Source organism: Protopterus annectens, chromosome 11.part0, assembly GCF_019279795.1.
Source record: "Protopterus annectens isolate FY-2018-M chromosome 11.part0, PAN1.0, whole genome shotgun sequence".
NCBI classification, from domain to species: Eukaryota; Metazoa; Chordata; order Ceratodontiformes; family Protopteridae; genus Protopterus; species Protopterus annectens.
Window position 1 is genome coordinate 1,302,109,072 of NC_056745.1, and position 20,972 is coordinate 1,302,130,043.

General features: G+C 44.7%; 1 protein-coding gene across 1 annotated transcript in view; it reads right to left on the reverse strand.

The window, feature by feature from the left end:
- The window catches only part of SND1 (staphylococcal nuclease and tudor domain containing 1), a gene marked incomplete in the record, with an annotated part of 3,811,866 nt that overhangs the window by 3,557,327 nt on the left and 233,567 nt on the right, over positions 1 to 20,972 (reverse strand). Inside the window, 1 exon segment of the mRNA XM_044088623.1 lies at positions 9,824 to 9,914. Within this exon segment, the coding sequence (XP_043944558.1) occupies positions 9,824 to 9,914 (91 nt within the window).

The window sequence follows — 20,972 nt, forward strand, 5'->3', positions numbered from 1 at the left end:
AATGGAAGGGAAAGGCCAGCTATTTGACAATTAACATCTATATGGTGACAGAAATGCAAGCATAACCTAACAAAGCAAGGACCCAAACTCGGAGAGACATACTGGCAGAGTACAATAGAACAAACAGCAGAAGCATATCTACCATGTGTAGGGCACGGACCTCAATTCTGGTACAGACCACAAAGGCAGCACATAAATCTATGAGTGAAGTTCCCCAAAGTTGTTCTGTTTTTCATGTACTGCTCCTGCGCAGGCCACTGGTACTTAGGAAAACAGAAGTTATGTACTCACCATAACGTTCCATGTTGGTAGTCCATCTCACCCTTCATTTTTACATATGGGTTCGGAGCTGATCCTCGGCTCGACTCGGACGATTTTCAAGCACAAAGACTTCTGGTTGGCTCGTGGCTAAGCAGGTATCCCATGGTGCACCAGTGCAATCCCCAGATCTTGTTTGCTGCTCACTAGAACTAGAAAGAAATACAAAGAAACCCTTAAACAAACCAATACTAAAGGGTTGCCAACCAAGAAATTTACAGTATTACCTCCAGATCTTCCAGGAGGGAGGGATGGTAAAAATGAAGGGTGAGATGGACTACCAACATGGAACGTTATGGTCAGTACATAACTTCTTTATGTTAGGTAGTCCAATCTCACCTTCATTTTTACATATGGGACAGCGTCCCTAGCGCCTTATTCTTGGGTGGCTAATTGGAAGATACTCCCGAGCACCGTGGAGCCAAAGGATGCTCTACCCCTAGAAGCCAAATCCAACTTATGAGTAGTGAAGGTGTGAGGGGTAGCCCACGTAGCTGCTGCACAGATATGATCAATTGGTACCCTGGCTTGAAAGGCTGCAAAGGTACAGAGACCTGGTAGATTGAGCCTTGATCCTGTGGGGTAAAAGTCTGCCCTCCGAACTGTAGATGAAAGCTATGCAACTCGAAATCCAGTTAGACAATGTCACCTTAGATACTGGTAAGGCCAATCCTGAATCAGAAAAAGAAACCGACTGGTCTGACTTCCGAAATTCTTTGGTCCGTTGCAAATAAAAACGTAGCTGTCTGTGAACTTCCAACTGGTGGAAACGATATTCAGCTGCATTGCTATGATTGGGAAAGAAGACTGGAAGCTCAATGGACTGGTTCAATGTGGCACAACAAACTTTGGGAACAAACGAAGGGTTGGTACATAAAGAAACCCTGTCTTTATGAAAAACTAAATAAGGTGGCTTAATACGCAGGGCATGTAGCTCAGAAACACGTCTGGCTGATGTAATAGCTACCAAGTACAGTCTTCCAAGACAAGTACTTTAAGGAAGCTGAATGAGACAGTTCAAAGGGAGGGATGTTAGTTTGGACAACACAAACTTTAAATCCCAAGAAGCCACAGGTTCCTGTAAAGGTGGTCTCAGTAAAGTGGCTCCTCTTAAGAAAGTTTTACATAACTTATGAGACTTAAGGTTAACATTTGGAGATCCCAAATACAAACGCGAGATAGCCGCCAATTGTACTTTGATGGTGGCTGCGGCAGATCCCTGCTGAAAAAGCTCCGAAAGGAATTCCAGAATTACGGGAACGGAAGCGGTGTAAGGATCCACTTTCATTTTCTGTGCCCAAATAGAGAACCTTTTCCATTTACTGTCATACAGCCTTCTGGTTGATGGTTTATGCGAGGATAAAAGAATATGGGACACTGATGACAAAACATCATGAAGCCTAACTAGAGATGGAACTGGAGCAGCCAAGCTGTCAGTTTGAGGGTGTGGAGAGAGGGGTGTAGCAAACCAGACATATGGGTCAATAGATCTAGAACTGGGTCCAGGATCCAAGGATCGTCCAGAAGAGGCTCAAGGAAGGGGAACCAGACCTGACGAGGCCAGTAAGGAGCAATGAGGATTAACTTGCTTCCCAGTCAGCTTTCTGTATCACTTTGGGGATAAGAGGGAATGGAGGAAAGGCACAGAAAAGTCCCGTGGGCCAATTGTGGACCAGAGCGTCTCTGGGTGCTTCCCCCGGAGGGGTAATTAGGGAAAAATAACTGCTACACTTGGCATTGACTGGACTGGCAAAAAGGTAGCAGCAAGTTTGTCCCCATTTTCGGAAAATCGGTTCCACTATTTCCCGTTTCAAAGACCACTTGTGGGGCAGCAAGATTGCCCGGCTCAGCTTGTCGGCTATCACGTTGGTTGTCCTCGGAATGTTTGTTGCCACCAGAAAGAGCTGGGAAGAAATCGCCCATTCCCAAACTTGCATGGTGTCGACAGAGTGGGTAAGATCTGGTACCGCCTTGTTTGTTCACAACAGACATGTTGTCCAATTGTATCACAATCGTCCCTGGTGGAAGAAGGTCCTAAAGTGCTTGCAAGGCCAGAAGCACTGCTCATCTCCACAACGTTGATATGCAGATGAGCCTCATGTTCTTGCCATGTGCTGTGGACAGTCCTGCCAAGATAATGAACCCCCACCCAACCTGGGAGGCATCCGTGGTCACAGTGGCAACAGGATGGGCAGGCACAAAGGGAGCTCCTGTGAACAAGTTGTTGGGGGCTATCCATCAACGAAGGTCCCTTTTGCATGATTCTGTCAGCAGAATAGGGTTTATTCAGTGGTAAAATCACCAAAAACTGCCAACGGGTCAAAAAAGTAACTAGAAACCAAATGCCAAGACCCTGGAAGAAAGCACAATAAAGCTTACGGAGGGGACGACTTTGTCAAGCGTTGTATCCGTTGATTTTAACAGTGTAATCCACAGAAACTCACAAAATAATGAAAACGCCAAAGTGCAAAGCTTGTCAGCCATTTTAACAGTTTAATCCAAGCATTTTGCTTAACACAAAAAACATTGATATCACACTAACGCTCCATATACAAGTAAGTTTTCATTTCAAAAACTTCCTCAGATGTGGGCTGGTAACCGGCAGTCTAATTTCCAACAAACTCGATAATCTGATTAAACCAAACAAATTCGCCACTTATGGCTTTTTCTGTGAAGCAAAATGTTTGGATTAAACTGTTAAAACGGCTGACAAGCTTTGCACTTTGGCGTTTTCATTATTTTGTGAGTTTCTGTGGATTACACTGTTAAAATCAACGGATACAACGCTTGCCAAAGTCGTCCTGTCCGTAAGCTTTACTGTGCTTTCCTCCAGGGTCTTGGCACGTGATTCAGCTGTAGATATTGGAAAGACCACTGGGATAACAGAAGCCATTGAAGGATTCTCATGTGCAACCTGGCTAAAGGTATTAACAGAATGGTTGAGGCCATCGTTCCAAGAAGTTGAAGAATCCACTTTGCTTTGACCTTCCGAAGCGGAAGTCGTCGCTGAACTTGTAAGATGAGGTTTTGTGCTCTTTCGGCGGGAAGACGAACTGTCATATCCACTGTGTCTACCTCTATGCCTATAAAATTCACAGACTGCGAGGGCAGTAATGGAGATTTTTCCCAATTTATGGAGATCCTTAGTTGAGCACAAAGCTGGATGGTGGCGTCAATGTTTTGGAGAAGTAGATGCCTGGTGGGGGAGAGGTCAGGAGCCAGTCATCCAAATACGGAAACACCTGGAATCCCAGTCATCTCAGGTGAGCCGTCAATACTGTCATGCATTTGGTGAACACCCTGTGGGCTGTGGTGAGACCAAAGGGCAGAGCACGAAACTGATAATGGCTGGTTCCCAGCCGGAAGCGCAGATACCTCCTTGACGCCTTGCCCATTTTTATATGGTAGCAGGCATCTTGGAGATCTAGACAGCACATCCAATAGTCTTTCCCTAACAACGGGAGTATCGACTGCAGTGTTACCATCCAAAACGTGTCCTTTTTCACAGATTCGTTTAATCTGCTGAGGTCCAATATTGACCTCCAGTCTCCGGGTCATTTTGGGACTAAAAAGAACCTGGAGTACGTTCCGGATCATGTCTTGTCTGCTGGGACGGGCTGGATGACTATTTTTGAGAGAAACTTGATCTCCACAGTTGCCTGATCCCTGTGATTGGTTGGAACATCTAGGATCTTCTTGGGAACAAACTGTGGAAGGGAAAAGGGTATGATATAGCCTCTGGTAACAACTCTTTGTACCCACTTGTCTTGGGTTATATTTAGTCGGGCTTCTGAATACAGAGAGATGCAACCCCCGACTGGCCCCAGAGAAACGCAGTCAGGCCCCAAATCAGGAGCGCTGATAAGGACGCCCTCGAAAGGAACCATGGCCTTGCTGGTATTGGGAACCCCCCCCCCTCTAGGACGACGTCTACCATTACCACCTCCTCTGCCTCTGAAGGAGAATTCACTTGTGTGTGTCCAGAAAGAACCTCAGGGACTTTTTGAACCACATATTACCTACCTCCCCCTTTGACCTTTGGGGTATGGTCAAGAGGGAACGGTATAAAGGACTCCCACGGCAGTGAGTCTTTCCTTCCTGTTCACACAGAGTGCTCGTTTCTTTCACCTTGGAACCAAACAAGGAGGAACCATCAAATGGGACGTTGGTGAAGGTGGACTTTGCTCCGCAAAATTACACAAGCGCATCCAGGAGTGGCACCTAAGGGCAACTCCTGAACCCACTGCTCTGCTCACTCCATCAGCTGCATGAGAGATAAGCTGCATGGAGGAGTTAACTACCAAATTTAGGGTGGACAACTGAGCAGAGATCCTATCCGGGACTCCCTCAGGACACCCAGTATGGAATCTCCTAACTCCTTGAGGAGATCCCTCTGCAATCTCGTGAAATGGGTAAGATAGTTCAGGGATCGAAGTGTAAAAGCCACTGAACTAAATACACGCTTCCCAAATCTGTCCATCTGTCTAGACTCCTTGTTTGGTGGATGAACAGAGGAAGAAGTCTCCGCCAACTCCACCATGGCATCTACGGGAATGCCCTTAGACAAAAATTATTTTCCAGGAGGGGCAGACAGGAACTTATTTGGTTTTCTTGGGACTGGCTCCACGGCATCAGGAGTATCCCACACCTTCCAACTAACCAGATCCATTAGCTCGAAAGGTGGAGACACCCAAGAGGCAAAGGGTTGAGACCCATAAGCCTTCAGGTACACAGACTCATCAGAAGGGTTGACAATGGGCCAGTCGCACCTCTGTTTAGGGATCTCTAGAATGTCCATAAAGGAGACATCAGAGGATGACTTAGGGGACCCCTACAACTCAGAGGTTAGTGTCCGATGTCAGAGACTCATCCTGGGAGTAAATATGCTTCCTCTTGCATGCTCTTCCGAGGGGGCTTCTCAAAATGACCTTCTGGGGAGGCCCCGGAAGAGTGGGGGCCACCAGCAGGTAGCTCATGAGGCTGTGGGTCTCTGCTGCCTCCAGAGAGTAAGTACTGAGACCGAAGTGGGACCCCTGGGGGGGAAAGAGTGCTTGTACCACTGGCAGGGGCTGTAGATTGTGACAGCACACTCATCACCCCAAAAGCAGACCTCTGCGGCTCCGAAGACCGTCCCCGCTCCAAAGAGACAAAGGACAGTGCCAGAGCCATCGGCTCCAAGATAGATGCAGGGTCCAAGCTCACCCTGGCGGAAGCAGAGAGGAAGGCTCGGAAACGAAGATAGATTCAAACCCTCCCCCTCGGCACTGACAGAAGAGCTTCGGTCCCTGGACATGACGGACGGAGCCAAGCGTGTCGGAGCCGAACTCTGCTCCAATGCAACAGCAAGGGGAGCCAGAACAGAGGGTTCCTCCATTGGTAACAAGCACTCTGGCTCCAAAAAAACAACATGGCTTGGAGGAGGAATCACGGATGAGGACAAGACTGGTTCGAGTGGCTCCGGAGCAGATTGGGTAGGAGCCAACAAAAATTTAGGCAGGGCAGACCACTTCAGGAGTCTCAGTACTACCCTCTCCACATCATCTTCCGAAAGACTCCTGGAAGATATAGAAAATAAGGTTGGGGATCTCGACCTAGCAGGAACTGGAGATTTGACCATTACGGAGACCGTAGGGACTCTACAGACTGGCTCTGAGAAGCAGAGTCAACTAATTGTAAGGGTTCAGCAGTCAGCACCAAAGCACCTGTGACCAACTCTGAAACCACGGTGCTCTCTTTTGGCTCCGAAGACTGAGGAGCAGAGAAGGCAGACTTTGTTAATTTGGCAGGCAGCTCCGAAACAACAGCCGGTGCCAGAGAAGGCCTTTTTGAACCTTTTGATTTTGAGTCAGATCTGGACTTCGAAGACTTACACGAAGAAGCCGAAGAACCAAAGCTTCCTCAAAGGTTGGCTTCAAAAGACCCCAGAGTATCAGTTTGTTTTCCCTCCTGCAACACTCTAGGAGAGAAAGCATGACAGAACAAACATGATTCTTGCAAATGGATGGCTCCCAAACAGTAGACACAGCTACTGTGGCCATCCGTCAAAGACATTTTCTGGGAGCACTTCATGCATTTTGTAAACCCAGAGGGTTTGCACTCCTTGCTATCCTTAGACATTGCAACACAAAAGCAACCAGAGGAGAAAGAGAATGACTGAGGACTAGGTCCTCTAACTAAAACGGGCCTAGCCCTGCAGAAGAATTACACAAGGACTAGGTCCTCTAAGTTAAACCAGCCTAGCCTGGTGTAAGAAAAAAACTAGGTCTTTCACTAAACAGACAAGATTCAATCACACAGGAAAAATGTTCAAATAAAAATACAGTGGAGTAACAACACGAGGACTAGGTCCTCTAAGTTGAACGGGCCTAGTCCTGTGAAGAACCGGGTCTTCTAATTCAAACAGACCAAGAATACCACAACACACACGCTCAAAGGGTAGGAGTAAAATTTGCAACTGTAAAGTAATTAAGACTTTAGCGGGTCCCCGCTAAAGAACACCAGTCAACAATAATCTTTTGACAGGAAAATAATCAATATGAGCCCCTATTGATTAATAACGGTGAAATCGCCAAATTATCTAGACAATAATCGCAACTGCGCCTAACTACCGATACACAGGAGACTACTAATACTGGTCACACAAGGCAATTAAGGTAAACCCTATATGTATACTTTCCAGTAAACAGGAAAAGGCAAAACCGCAAATGAGCCTAACTACTGGCACACAGGATACTACTAATACAGTCAAAGACCACAAGACAATAAATATAAAGCCCTATATATGTATGTATTCAGTAAATATGCCAAAAGCCACTAGATAATGAAAAATGCAAAAACTTGGCCAGAGCCAAGAGAAGCACATCCGAAATGGTCGACGCGGCAAATGAGATCTGTGGATTGCACTGGCGCACCATAGGATACCTGCCTGGCCAAGAGCCAACCAGAAGTCTTCGAGCTTGAAAATCGTCCGAGTCGGAGCGGAGGATCGGCTCCGAACCCATATGTAAAAATGAAGGTGAGATCGGACTACCCAACATCAGTATATATTCAAGATTGGGGTGGTAAACATTAACATTTTCTGGAATCTGGCCCTTCAGATATCCAGCTAAAGAAATACTTTAAAGTACACATCTCCAAGCCATCTTCTGACTGTTTAACGGCAGCTATTTAGACTTCTAACTTTCATTATACCTCCTATTTAGGTTGCAATGCCTGTAATTTTTTCACTCCATCTTCTATCCACGTTGGAATGTACTAAGTATGCCTTTTAATTACTGGAAAAGAATGTAAACGGTTTCTCTATTTCCCCACTGTCGTTAGTTTTAAGCAAATATATTTGCTGCGTTTTTTCACTGAGAAAACAGTCATGCATAATTCAATTTCTTTAACAGTTTATACTCCCAAACAGGCATCTGATATGCATGTTAAGTTCAAATTAGACATTTTTGTGCCTTATGCTCAGGTAACAGCTGAGGTATCCACCAAGTAGTCTATTTCACCTCATTAACACAATAATGCTACATTAAAGCTCACAAATTATGTGCGCCTTTTTACTAGGGTCTAGCCTGAAAATAACTATGCCAAGATGTTATTCATTTCAGAACACATCACAAGAATTTGACTATCACATATAATTGCACTACACTGAGCACAAGCTTGACAACACTTTTATAAAAGGTCAAAACAATGCCAGATCTCAGTAAATGGCATACAGAATGAACTAACAAACTTGTCATAAGTACATTCTATGGACTTCTTGTAAAAATGATTCCACCAGTTTCTAATGCACTATCTAGAGCTCCACAAATCATTTCCTAAATAATTTTATTTAACAAGAAAATTGAAGTGCTACTTTTAGGACTAACCTTGAAACATTTGGTCTAGTTAAATGCCATGCTCAGACTCCATTATACATATGAAGATGGTGGGAAATCAAAACCTGACGATGTCTTAGTTCACTACACACAGATACTACCACTCAGCTTCAGAGACTACCAACCTACAAATCTCACACTTTTCAGGTCCATCTCCTGCACGCGCTGCTTAAAAGGTGCAAATATGCAGATGTTTCAGTGGATATACAGTACATATATCCCATCATCACAAGTACCCATTTCATTTGTTTCATTATCAAGAAAAAGTTTCACTGATAATTTTACCTATCCTTTTTACATACTTACAAACCTAGAATATATGTTTGTGTGTGCTTGGAAAGGGGGCTGGAAAGACATGTTGAGCATAGTTTCAGAAAGGGCAGCGTACTGAATCACATGTTGCATGACTACAATCAAATTGCTGACACTAAGACAACTTAATACTAAAAATGCTATTCCACAAAGGTCAATTTCAACTTTTGGCTCCAAAACAATCACCAGTTACTGGCATCTGCTGCTGTCCAAATGAAAATTAACATAACTAATCGGTGGTGCTGGATGCTGCCATACTGCACTGGAGACATGTCTGAAAACTACTATTGTATAAACCATCACTGATCATTACAAATGAAATAGCACCACCCCTATATGCATACAGTTATTCTAGTAATGATTTCTAAAGTCATATAACACTAAGACAGAAAGCAGCTCGACAAGCCTAATTCTGCTGAGGAAACTTAAAGATCCCAATATACATACATATACACATTTTTATGAAGCAATTTGTACACTAAGAATGCAAAGCACAAACAAATACTTCTATTCTGAACGGCATACTTATGCAAGATGAACTAGAAGCTCCACATGAAGCAGTAGAAGGTTAAAAACAATTTCAAAACCAGAGGCTTATAGTTCTCAGTAATTTCACTCAATGGTTTGCTGCAGTGATGACACAAGGCCTTCATGCTGCTATTACTATTAATAAAAACAGAGTTAAGTGCAGACAGATAATGATTAACAAGAATGTAAACATTACAGCTGGCTGCTACACTGTAAGAGACCAACGGATCATCTCTGATAATGCCACAAATGCAAACAGGTAAAAAGCCATTATTCAGCGACACTCCATTTATACCTTGACAAAGTACTGAATAACTGACCAGTGTTTCTAGTCCTCTTTTCTCTGACTAGAAGTGTAATTATTTCATACCAGTACACCTATTTGTATGTATCCCAGCAAAGATAAAGCCAGTGCAGCATTACAAGTGGTACTGAATACCTACCAGATCACAAGCACATTTTGTGCATAAACTGTGTCCAAAATGAAGTCACCAATGTATATTAATATTCTTGATACTTGTATACAAACTGTAGATTCAGCTTCATACATATTACACAGCAGGTGAACTACTACACATCTCATAGTTTCAAATTCTTTTAACAGATTCAGCTACATCAAAAAGCACAGTAAACCCAACCAAAAACAGCACAGTATCTAGTGTACACTTACAGATAATTGGTCATTACCTTTTCAACACTTCTGTTCATAAATTTCCAGTACACCAATAATCTTTATTTTATTTAACTTTCCACTGTATTTGACTGCCTAGATACTAGTCAGTGTCACTTACCTTGGCAACAAACTGTCTGTCTTTCTGATCAAGGTTGGCTGTTGGAGCAACATAATCTCTCCAGATTCTAACTTTACGCTCTTTTGCAGACCTATCAAGAGATGAATGAAAAAAGTTAAAGTCTACAGTGCTATTAGAACATTTACTGGAATGCCAAGAGTTTAGCAAGATGTCCTCATCTTCTCAATGTGCAAGTGTGTTCACATGTCTACAATCAAATACAAAAACATTTGTGTGTAATACATAATGTATACAATATACACACATTTTATACATCTGTCTCAAATATACATTACACAGAAACAAAACAGTACTGCAGCTGCCACCGTTCTGAAGCTAGCATCTATGAGGGCACTCCACCACTTGTTATCCCCAAAATCCAGTGTTACCATACAATCCCATTTCTTCTGGTAATGCACTCAAGGAAAATACTCTATATATAAAAATACAAAGCTACTACTACTGAATAACTATTTCAGCTGACACCAGTAGTACTTCTGGTACCTCCTGAACACCACCTCACCCCCCCCCCCACTCATCTCAAAATGTACCATGTGCCCCTCTATTTTGAGGTGAGAGGTTTTGGTAGTAGTGTTCCACTGTAAGGGCAGCTTACAGTGAAATGTTTAAGTGTGCAATATATACATGTATATGCATATGTGTGTGTGTGTGTGTGTGTGTGTGTGTGTGTGTATATATATATATATATATATATATATATATATATATATATATATATATATACATATATACACACACACATATATATACACACACACACACCCATATAAGAGAATCTGGACACTTTGAAAAAGACTCTGTAAACACAAGTAGTCTTAAGTATGGAAAAATGTGGATAGTCTGTACCGTGCAATGGCCTATAACTGGAGCTAGACACTTTGTAAATTACTCTTGGAGCAGTAGATAGCCCCAAATGGTAACACAAAGAAAATAAGTGGTGTGTGTCTGGATTTCATTAATGTCAGATTTGAATAGATGGGAATGTGATGAGCATCTTTTAAACAGAAGATCAAAAAACTGAGGGGTAACCAGTTGTGAAATGAAAGCATTTTGAACTTAAGCACCGTCACAAACTGGTTTCCATGTATTGTCTTTCCTTGGCACCAGAAACACTGAATAAAAACCTCTCCCCATCTGGAAGAGGAATGGTTTGTATTACACCCTGAGAAAGTATATGCTGCAAGACGGGAGGGAACAGAGGGGTTTGATCTGGTGGATGTGGAATAATTACCTGAAAAGGAAGGATTTCTTCCCACTGCCATCTGTAATCATGCTGAATCAGTCTCAGAACCCATCTGTCTGAAACAATTGGTTGCTAAAGGGAGAAGTAGAGATGCAGACTTTCAGACTGCTGGGGGAGGATTCCTAACAGTTATTCTGACTTATTTGACCATCCTTTGTTATGTGGGTTGGGGTTCCTGCTTTCTTTTTGGAACCCCCTGCCCTGTTTTTTTAAATTTCTGCTTACCAGCACTTTGCTGATATTTTGTTTCTTATGAAAATTGGATAAGTGAGCAGAAAATCCTTGGAAAATTTAAAGGATGAGGGCTAAAAGATCTGAAGGATTCCCTGTGTTAGCTTACCTCTTCCCTCACATTTTTGATAACCTCTGCAGCAGCGAATCCAAAAACTAAATCTCTAACCAAAGGAGAATTTAAAATCTTATTTTCTTTTTACATCTTCCGGGACATTCTGAGAAAGCAGCCAGACAAACCTTGACATTACCAGTGGCAACAACTCTGGTATAGTACAGTTTTGTACCTACCATAAATGTAGATGTTCGAGTGTAAACACTGCTGCAGTCATTACACTTGGGTTATCCTGCCGTCAGGCGGTCCCGCAGTCGGCCAGAGTTCCAAAGTCTTGGTCCGGCGTCGGTTGCTGTCGCCTCCTCCCTGACGTCAGTGCGACAGGGGTATACAAGATGCAGCCGACGCCATTTTCTTCAGTTTTTCTTGGCCCAGATGTCAGGTGCCCCCAAATAGGTAGGCAATACAAATTGCTAGTAAAAAATACAAAAGAAAAGCAAACAACCATTTTTAGTTACCAGCAAATACTCCCCATAGGTAATACAGGGTATATGACCTAGGTAAATACCAGAAAGTAAAAGGGGAAGGAGGGAGGGTAACCTGGACTGCAGCAGTGTTTACACTCCAACATCTACATTTATGGTAGGTACAAAACTACTATGTTCGTGTTACACTGCTGCAGTCATTACACTTGGGTGGAATCCCAAAGCTGAGGTAGGGAGGCTGGATCTATAAGGCATTAGGGGTGGCTATAAGGCGCTGCAGTACAGCAGTGGCGAAGCCAGCTCTGGATTTGGAGCATAAAGGCAAATGGTAATGTTTGGTGAAGGTATGCACAGAACTCCATGTTGCTGCTTCCAAAATATCCTTGGTAGGTACTCCTCTGAGGTAGGCAGTTGATGTGGCTGTTGCCCTGGTGGAGTGAGATCTAATGCTGCTAGGTACAGGTTTCCCATGGTGGGTACAGCAGAAATGTATACAGTGTCCTATCCATTTTGAAATAGTCTGCTTTGAAATTGCTTTTCCCTGTGCTCCTGCAGCGTATCCTACCAATAATTGCTCAGATTTTCTGAAAGCTTTGGTTTTGTCCAAGTAGAAGCGTAACTGTCTGTGAATGTCCAAAGAATTTAGTAGTCTCTCCCCTTTGTTCTGTGGTTTTGGCTAAAAAGTTGGCAAGTGAATAGTTTGGTTTAGAGCCACACTTGATACCACCTTTGGCATAAACGTAGGGTTGGTTCTTAAAAACACCCTGTCCTGCGGGAAGATGAAAGGTTTCACTGCCATTAGTGCCTGTAATTCTGAAACTCTTCGTGCTGATGTTGCCAGTAGCAGAGCAGTTTTCCAAGGGATATATTTTAATTCTGCTTTGTTAGCTGGCTCAAAAGGAGGTAAAGTTAATTTTTCCAAAACAAAATTCAGGTCCCAAGTAGGTGTTTGTGCTCTACAGGGCGGTCTTATGTTTTTAGCCCCTCTGAGGTATTGTTTGAGCAAAGGATTAGAAATAAAATGGTGGATCCGTGTTGTAATGAGCAGAGATAGCGGAGGCGTGGATCTTGATGGATGAAAAAGAGAGGCCCTTGTCCAGCATCTCAGTTAAGTATTGCAGAATCTGAGGAATGTTTGGGACTAGAGGGTCAAGGCAGTGCGCTTGGTTCCAAGCACAGAATCTCTTCCATTTGTCCGAGTATGCTTTCCTGGTGCTAGGCCTTCTGGCCTCCAGAATGACAACCATAACAGCTTTGGAGAGAGGCATTGCTTGCTTGACTAAGGAATTTTCCATGCAGCTAGATTTAAGGTCTTTAGCTGGATGTGAAGTATTTGATTGTTGTGCTGAGTCAGCAACTGTGGAATTTGTGGTAAAATCCAGGGTGGTTCTTGTGTCAAGTTCTTTAAGATTGGGTACCAGTGCTGGCGTGGCCAGTCTGGTGCAATCAATATCATTTTTGGCTCTTCCTGCCTGGCTTTTATGAGCACCATTGGAAGGAGAGGTAAAGGGGGAAAGCGTAGATTTGTAGTTTATTCCAGCTGAATGAGAGGGCATCCACTTTCAATGCTTGTGGATGGTAGCTCCTTCTGCAGAATTTCTGTAATTGACAGTTGTTTGGGGTAGCAAACTGATCTATGTCCGGGCTCCACCATTTTTGTGTTATTCTGAATATTTGTGGGTTCAGTTCCCATTCGTGTGGGTCCATAATGTTTCTGCTTGGGTCATCTGCCAGTGTGTTTGTCTATCCTGGCAGGAATTGTGCTTGCAGATGAACTTGGTAGTTTAGAGCTGTGTTCCACAAGGTCATGGCTTGTCTGCAGAGGGGATAGGAGTGTGTGCCCCCTTGCTTGCTTATGTACCACATAACTGTGGTGTTGTCCGTCTTTAATAGTAATTGTCCTGGATGCAGTAGGTCCTTGAAAGCTATAATAGCATTTTGTACAGCTAGCATCTCTTTTTGATTGATGTGGAGATGTCTTTGCTCTGTGGGCCACTCGCCCTGGATACATTTTCCTGCCATGTGTGCTTCCCAGGCGTAATCCGATGCATCTGTTGTCAGTGTTTGCCTGGCTGTGGGTTGAGTGAAAGGCTGTGCCTTGTTGAGGTGACAAGCTTGTGCCCACCATCGAAACTCCTGTTGTAGGCAAGGAATTAGTGGTATAACGGTTTCCAAATTTTGACAGTGTTGAGACCATACACGCTTTAGTTACCATTGTAGTTTCCTTATATGCAGTCTGGCATATGGAATTAGTAGTATGCAAGATGCCATGCAGCCCAAGGCCTGCAGAATTTTTCTTGCAGGGAGTTGGGTCTTTTTTGCCATTAATTGAAAACATTGAGTCAGTTGTCCTTGCTTGTCTGGCGTGAGATAAGCCATCTGGGCCGTTGTGCTCAAGCTGGCACCCAGGAATATTATCTGTTGTGAGGGAACTAGTTTTGATTTCTTTTCGTTTACTGTGTACCCCAGGCAACTTAACTTTTTTACGTACGCCAGATACTTTAGTAGAATGTCCTTGCTCTCTGCTTGAATCAGGCGGTCATCCAGGTATGGATAAATTTTAATTCGTTTTTGCCTGCAAAATGCAATTACTGGTGCCAGGCACTTTGTGACGACCCTGGACGCAGTAGATAAGCCAAAGGACAGTGCAGAAAATTGATAGTGCATTGAACCAGCTAGAAATCTGAGGTATCTTCTGCAATTTTGTCTGATAGGGACATGCAGGTATGCCTCTGAGGTCCAAAGTCACGAGCCAAGCTTTCTTGCCCAGCATGGGAAGAATCTGCTGTAGTGTCAGCATCTTGAATTTCGGAACATCCAGGTAAGTGTTTAGTGTAGAAAGGTCCAGAATGGGTCTCCAGGCTTTGTCCTTTCTGAGAACTAGAGTCTTGAGTAAAATCCTTGTCCTTGTTCCTGTGGTGGTACCTTTTGAATAGCTCTCATGTCCATGTGTGTTGTAATTTGTTTTTGAGCCTCTGCCCATTGATTTGGTGGCAGATTTGGCATTCCTTTTAGCCTTGGAAAGGTGTGGAAATGGAACCTATAACCTTGAGATACAATGTTGAGAACCCATTTGTCTTTGGTGATGCAATGCCAGTTGTGATAGAAAAGTGCCAGTTTTCCTCCTAAGGGGGCTGCCAAGAGAGCTGTTTGGCAGCTGTAGTGGAAAGTCATTGAGGCTGTTTTTTATAAGGTTGAGGCCCGTCTTCCCTTTCTTTTTGGCCTGATGTGCCCCATTGTCGAGGCCTGTAAGGACCTTGCGTCTGACCTCTACCTCTCGGACGTCTGTATCTGCCCCTTTGAGGTCTGTGACTGGAAAGGACCAATTCTTTGTTGGCCAATTTCTGCTAAAACGAGGAGGCTGAACCTGTAAGAAATCTTACACCGTTTTGGATAGATTTTGCCTTATCCTCCATCTTCTTTAATACCTCCCTCTGCCTTAACTCCGAACAGCACATCCTGCTGCAAAGGTGCATCCAGTAGTTTGACCTTAATATGATCTGGTAACGTATGTTCTTTTAACCAAGCATGCCTTCTAATGACAGAGCCTGTAACTGCTGCTCTACATGAGGCCTCTAAGGAATCAAACCCACATTGCAACGTATGTTTTCCTACTTGTTCAGCTGCATGCAATAAATCCTGCATTTCTTTGAAGTTAGGAGGATCTGAATCTGGAAGCATCTTTTGTTTCAACTGAGACATCAAAAATTGCTGATATTTTAGCATGTGAAACTGGCAATTCAAGGCTCTCATTGCTAAAGTAGCAGACGTATATACCTTCTTTCCCCATCTGTCTAATGCTCTGGAATCTGTCAGAGGGAACTGGGTTTTTTGCTGATGAGGCCTTAATCCCTTTGGGTCCCCGAGAAATAGTTTCAGGGTCAGCAACATGGCTTTTATACAGAAATTTGAGAGAGTCAGGGACTCTCTATCAGGTTTTAACTGGGGCTGGGTGTAAGGAGTCAGGGTTCAAACTGGATTCAGTGTACACATCATCCACAATGTCTAAAACTGGTGGGATAGCAAGGGGTCTGTGTTGGAGCAATAAAAGGAAGTCTGAGTCTTTTCTTGGATTCTGAGTAATCCTGGCCTTCACAATGGAAATGCTCTCTCATGGTATGCAAGGTCTCCCCAAAGGAGTAATCCTCAGGCGGAGAGGGTGATGGAATTGATTCCTCAGCATCAGAATCCTCATAAGGGGGTAAGGAATATCCTAGGTCTGAGGAAGAGTCAGAGGAAATGGACACTTGGTCAGAAGATTCATAGTCTGCATCCTGCCTGGGCCTTTTATCAAGAGGGGGATGGGACCCCCTGATCAGGATGATTAGGTCCTCGGCCATTTTTAGCATTTCTTAGGCATGGAAGCCTGTCCTGGAGAGAGTTGTGTCCATTTCTTAGCCTTTAAGGGGGGCTTAGACTTAAGAGGGTTTAATAGTTAACTGTGTAGGTCTGAAAACATCCTCTCTAGCTGTGGATTGCTCAGCTACTTCGGTTTCCTCTGTAGGTTTAGGATCGGTAAACTGAAGGCCTAGTGTGTCCGAAGGCCCAGCCAGCTCCACGTGGGAGTCGGAGGCTGTCTGTGGTTCTGTGGAAGCGGTCAGGGGCTGCGTAGGCACGTCGCTGAAAACTGGAAAACTGGCGACTGGCCTAGAAGAGGCCTCGTCATCCGTTTTGGGCCTCTGATGCCTGTCCTTGCGCTTTTTATGCATTGCGGTTGTCGGAATTTCCAACGGCATGGTGTAATTGAATTTTCTACCAAAATAATGTCGGGCAAAATCAGACAGACGTTTAATAGTGCGCTTGTTAAACCTAGCACAAAACCGACAACCAGTGACATCGTGGTCAGGGCCTAGGCATGGAATACAATAAGAGTGGAAATCCTTATGAGGTATTTGCTTCCCACAAGAAATCCGGTTATTAACTTTTACTGACATCGGTCTGAGGCAAGTAAAAAAGTTTCCCCAACGGGGTACTTAGCTTTTTTAGAAGACTTCGGTTCTGGATTTGGAATGTAAATCTCAGGAGTCGGCCGACCAGCACTTGCTAACTGCTTCTGCTTTGGGCACCGCGCGGCAAGAAAGACTGAAGAAAATGTCGTCGGCTGCATCTTATATACCCCTGTCGCACTGACGTCAGGAGGAGGCGACAGCAAGCGACACCGGATCAAGACTTTGGAACTCTGGCCGACTGCGGGACCGCCTGACGGCAGGATAACCCAGTGTAATGACTGCAGCAGTGTAACACGAACTTCCACAGAATTAAACACTAAACAAAGAGTAGTGGCTCGAGAAATTGGAAAAAACTAAACCACACAGCAGATCTTACCTCGGAAGAAGGAACTGCAGACAAAACATTCTTTATACTTTCACAGTGAGAAACTTTTAGTTATGTACTTACCATAACTTCGGATGTATGGGATCCATCTCGCCTACATTCATGACAGATGGGTTCGGAGCCGATCCATCGGCTCCGACTCGGCAACTAATACACTAGCACGAAGTCTCTCTGGCTGGGCTACTCCCTATCCCAGGATGCACTACACCTGCTTCCCCAGATCTTGTTTGTTCGCTTTCATACACCCATGCAAACACAGAAAAAACTAGTAGTCACTATAACCAACTAAAGTTCTTCAAGAAAGAACGCCAAGAAAAAAGTGACTACAGCTCCTCTAAATCCAAATGGAAGGGGAAGGAGGGTGGATATTTATGATGGGAGATGGATCCCATACATCCGAAGTTATGGTAAGTACATAACTAAAAGATGTAATGGGATCCTATCTCGCTTACATTCATGACAGATGGGACAGCCCCTAGCACCTACATCCCGGTGGCTCATTGGAAAACACTCCTGAGAACTGTGGAACCAAAGGAAGCTCTGCCTCGAGAAACCACATCCAATTTGTAATGAGAAATGAAAGTGTGCGGAGAAGTCCAGGTTGCTGCAGCACAAATATCATCTATTGATAACTTGGAGTGAAAAGCTACGGAAGTAGCCATTGCCCTGGTAGAATGAGCCTTGACTGGAAAGGGAAGGTCTTTATTGGCCTGTGAATAAATAAAAATGATACAATCTTTAATCCATTTAGATATGGAGGCTTTTGTTACTGGTTGACCCAATTTGTTCACTGCAAAGGAAACAAACAATTGATTTGATTTCCGCTTGAGCGGTTCTATTCAAATAAAAACGTAGTTGTCTATGCACGTCCAATTGATGCAAAGTATATTCTGCGTTATTGGAGAATTCTGGGAAAAAGACAGGGAGTTCTATAGTTTGTTGCATTCAGAAAGAGGAGGCCACTTTTGGTATAAATGCAGGGTTTAATTTCAATGAAACTCTATGCTTGTGAAAAATCAAATAGGGAGGATCAGAACAAAGAGCTTGAAGTTCTGAAACTCGCCTAGCAGATGTTATGGCTACTAAAAGGCCGTTTTCCAAGACAGAAATTTTAAATCACAAGTAGCAGCTGGTTCGAAGGACGGGCAGTTAGGGCAGCGAGAACCATATTCAAATCCCAAGGGGACAGGCTCAGATAAAGGAGGCCTAAGGAGCCAAGCCCCTTTAAGGAAAGCCTTACAAAGTTTGTGAGACATCAATGAAGGTTCAAAGGAAGCATGAAAATTAGAGATCGCTGCTAACTGAACCTTAATGGTAGAAACTGAAGAGCCCGACTGAAAAAGGGAGGCCAGAAAATTCAGAACCTCCGATACAGGTGCAGTGAGAGGATCTATACCCGCTCTTGAGCCCAAAAGGCAAACCTTTTCCATTTACTGGAATAAAGTTTGATGGTGGAAGGTTTATGAGAAGAAGACAGTATGTGGACCACGTCCGAAAGAGCATTGTCTCGACTAAGGATGGAAGTGGAGTAACCATGCTGCCAACTTCAAGGACCTGAGAGACGGATGACGCCGTCCTGACTGATGAGTCAACAGGTCTGGCACCGGATCCAGAAACCATGGACCTTCTATCGCATGCCTCTGTAGGAAGGGAAACCAAACTTGACGAGGCCAGTGCGGGCAATCAAAATCATCTCGCCTCCAAGTAAATGGCCTTCTGTATCACCCTCGGTAGGAGGGGAACGGAGGAAGGCGAGAGAAGACCGGGGCCAAATGTGAGTCAGAGCGTCCCTGGGAATCTGTCCCTGAGAAGGAAACAGTGTGAAGAACTCTCTGCATTTCGTATTGTGAGGGCTGGCAAACAGGTCGCAGCAAGGAAGACCCCATCTGTCAAAGATCTTCGCAGCTATACTCTGTTTGAGGGACCACTCGTGGGGTAAAAGAATGGTCCTGTTTAATCTGTCCGCAATCACATTGGACTTCCCCGGTATGTGCGTTGCCATTAGAAAGCGGTTGGTAGCTACCGCCCAGTGCCAAAGTCTCATGGCTTCTCTGCATAGTGGGTAAGACCTGGTTCCACCTTGCTTGTTTATGTACCACACCACCGACATGTGGTCGGATAGGATAGTAATCGGGCCCTGTGGGAGAGCGTGATGGAGAGCTTGGAGTACCAATAGTACCGCTCTCATCTCCAGGACATTGATATGCGAATGCGTTTCCTGGATCTGCCATGTGCCTTGGACCGACCTGTCCAGGTAATGACCCCCCCACCCTACCTGGGAGGCGTCCGTAGTCACAGTGGCAATGGGACGTTGAGGTATAAAGGGTCGCCCCTGGTCGAGATTTGATTGGAGAAGCCACCAATGTAGATCTCGACGGCAACTTTCCGTGATTATGATTAAGTGGTTCAAGGGAGATCCTGATAGGACCATTGAACCGACAGTAGCCATTGTAAAATTCGCATGTGAAGTCTGGCCAAGGGAACTAAAGTATGGTCGACGCCATCGAGCCCAACAGTTGTAGGATACGATGGGCGGGCTCTTTGTAGGGGAGACAGGATTTGACCTGATCTTGTAAGACCTGAATTCTTGCTGCCGGTAAATAGGCGCCAGATTCTTTTGTGTCTAAGTCTGCCTATGAAAATAATACGCTGAGATGGCTGTAGTACAGATTTTGCAAATTGAACGTGATCCCCAAGAAACGCCCAAGGTGAACGTGGCTCTGAGCTTGGAGTAGTAGATGCTCGGAGGTGGCAGTAAGGAGCCAGTCGTCTAGATAAGGAAACACCTGGAATCCCAGACGTCTCAGCTGAGCAGTTACCACTGCCAGAGATTTGGTGAACACCCTGGGGGCTGTGGTGAGACCAAAGGACAGTGCTCGAAGTTGAATATGACTGGCTCCGAGGCGGAAGCTTAAATGTCTCCTGGACTCTTGAGCTATGGAAATGTGATAGTAAGCGCCCTGGAGATCTATGGAGCACATCCATGCATCTTTTTCCAACAAAGGAAGAATAGATTGAAGAGTGACCATTCGAATTTGGACTTCTTTACTTAAACGATTCAATGAACTGAGGTCCAAAATGGGCCTGAAGTCCCCTGTCTTTTTGGTACCAAAATAATTTTGAGTAAGTTCCTGATCCGATCTGGTCGATGGGGACAGGCTGGATGGCTCTTTTTTCTAGCAGCTTTGAAACCTCTAACGCTGTCTGATCCCGCTGACTGGGTGGTACGTACGGGATTTCCCTTAAAGAAAGGGGGGGTTTGTTGAAGGATGATATATCCTCCGGTAATACGAAGCACCCACCGATCGCTTGTTATGGATTCCCAAGCTTGTGGGTGCGCCAAGACCCCCGACTGGCTCCGGAGTTGCACAGTCGGGCAACAACTCAGGAACGCTGGTTGTATGAAGAACCACGAAAGGAATCGCGGTCTCCAGAGTTACGGGGGCCTCTGCCACCTCTGGGGCGGCGTCTTCCAAAATTCCCCCCCCCCCCCGCCTCTGGAGGGGGAATCACTGGGTGGAGTAGAGAAAGACTTTTGGGATTTTTTAAACCACATTTTCCCTCCTCTCCCAGCCTTGGGATAAGGCCTGGAAGGAGCGGAAAAACGGGCCCCAACGGCAGTCAAAGTCTTGCCCTCCTGCTCGCACCGAGTTAGTGTGTCCTTCACCTTGGGTCCAAACAAAGATGACCCATCAAAGGGGGCGTCGGCGAAGGAAGACTTGAAGGCCTCCGTAAACGAACACAAGCGTAACCAGGCTTGCCTCCTAAGGGCAACGCCTG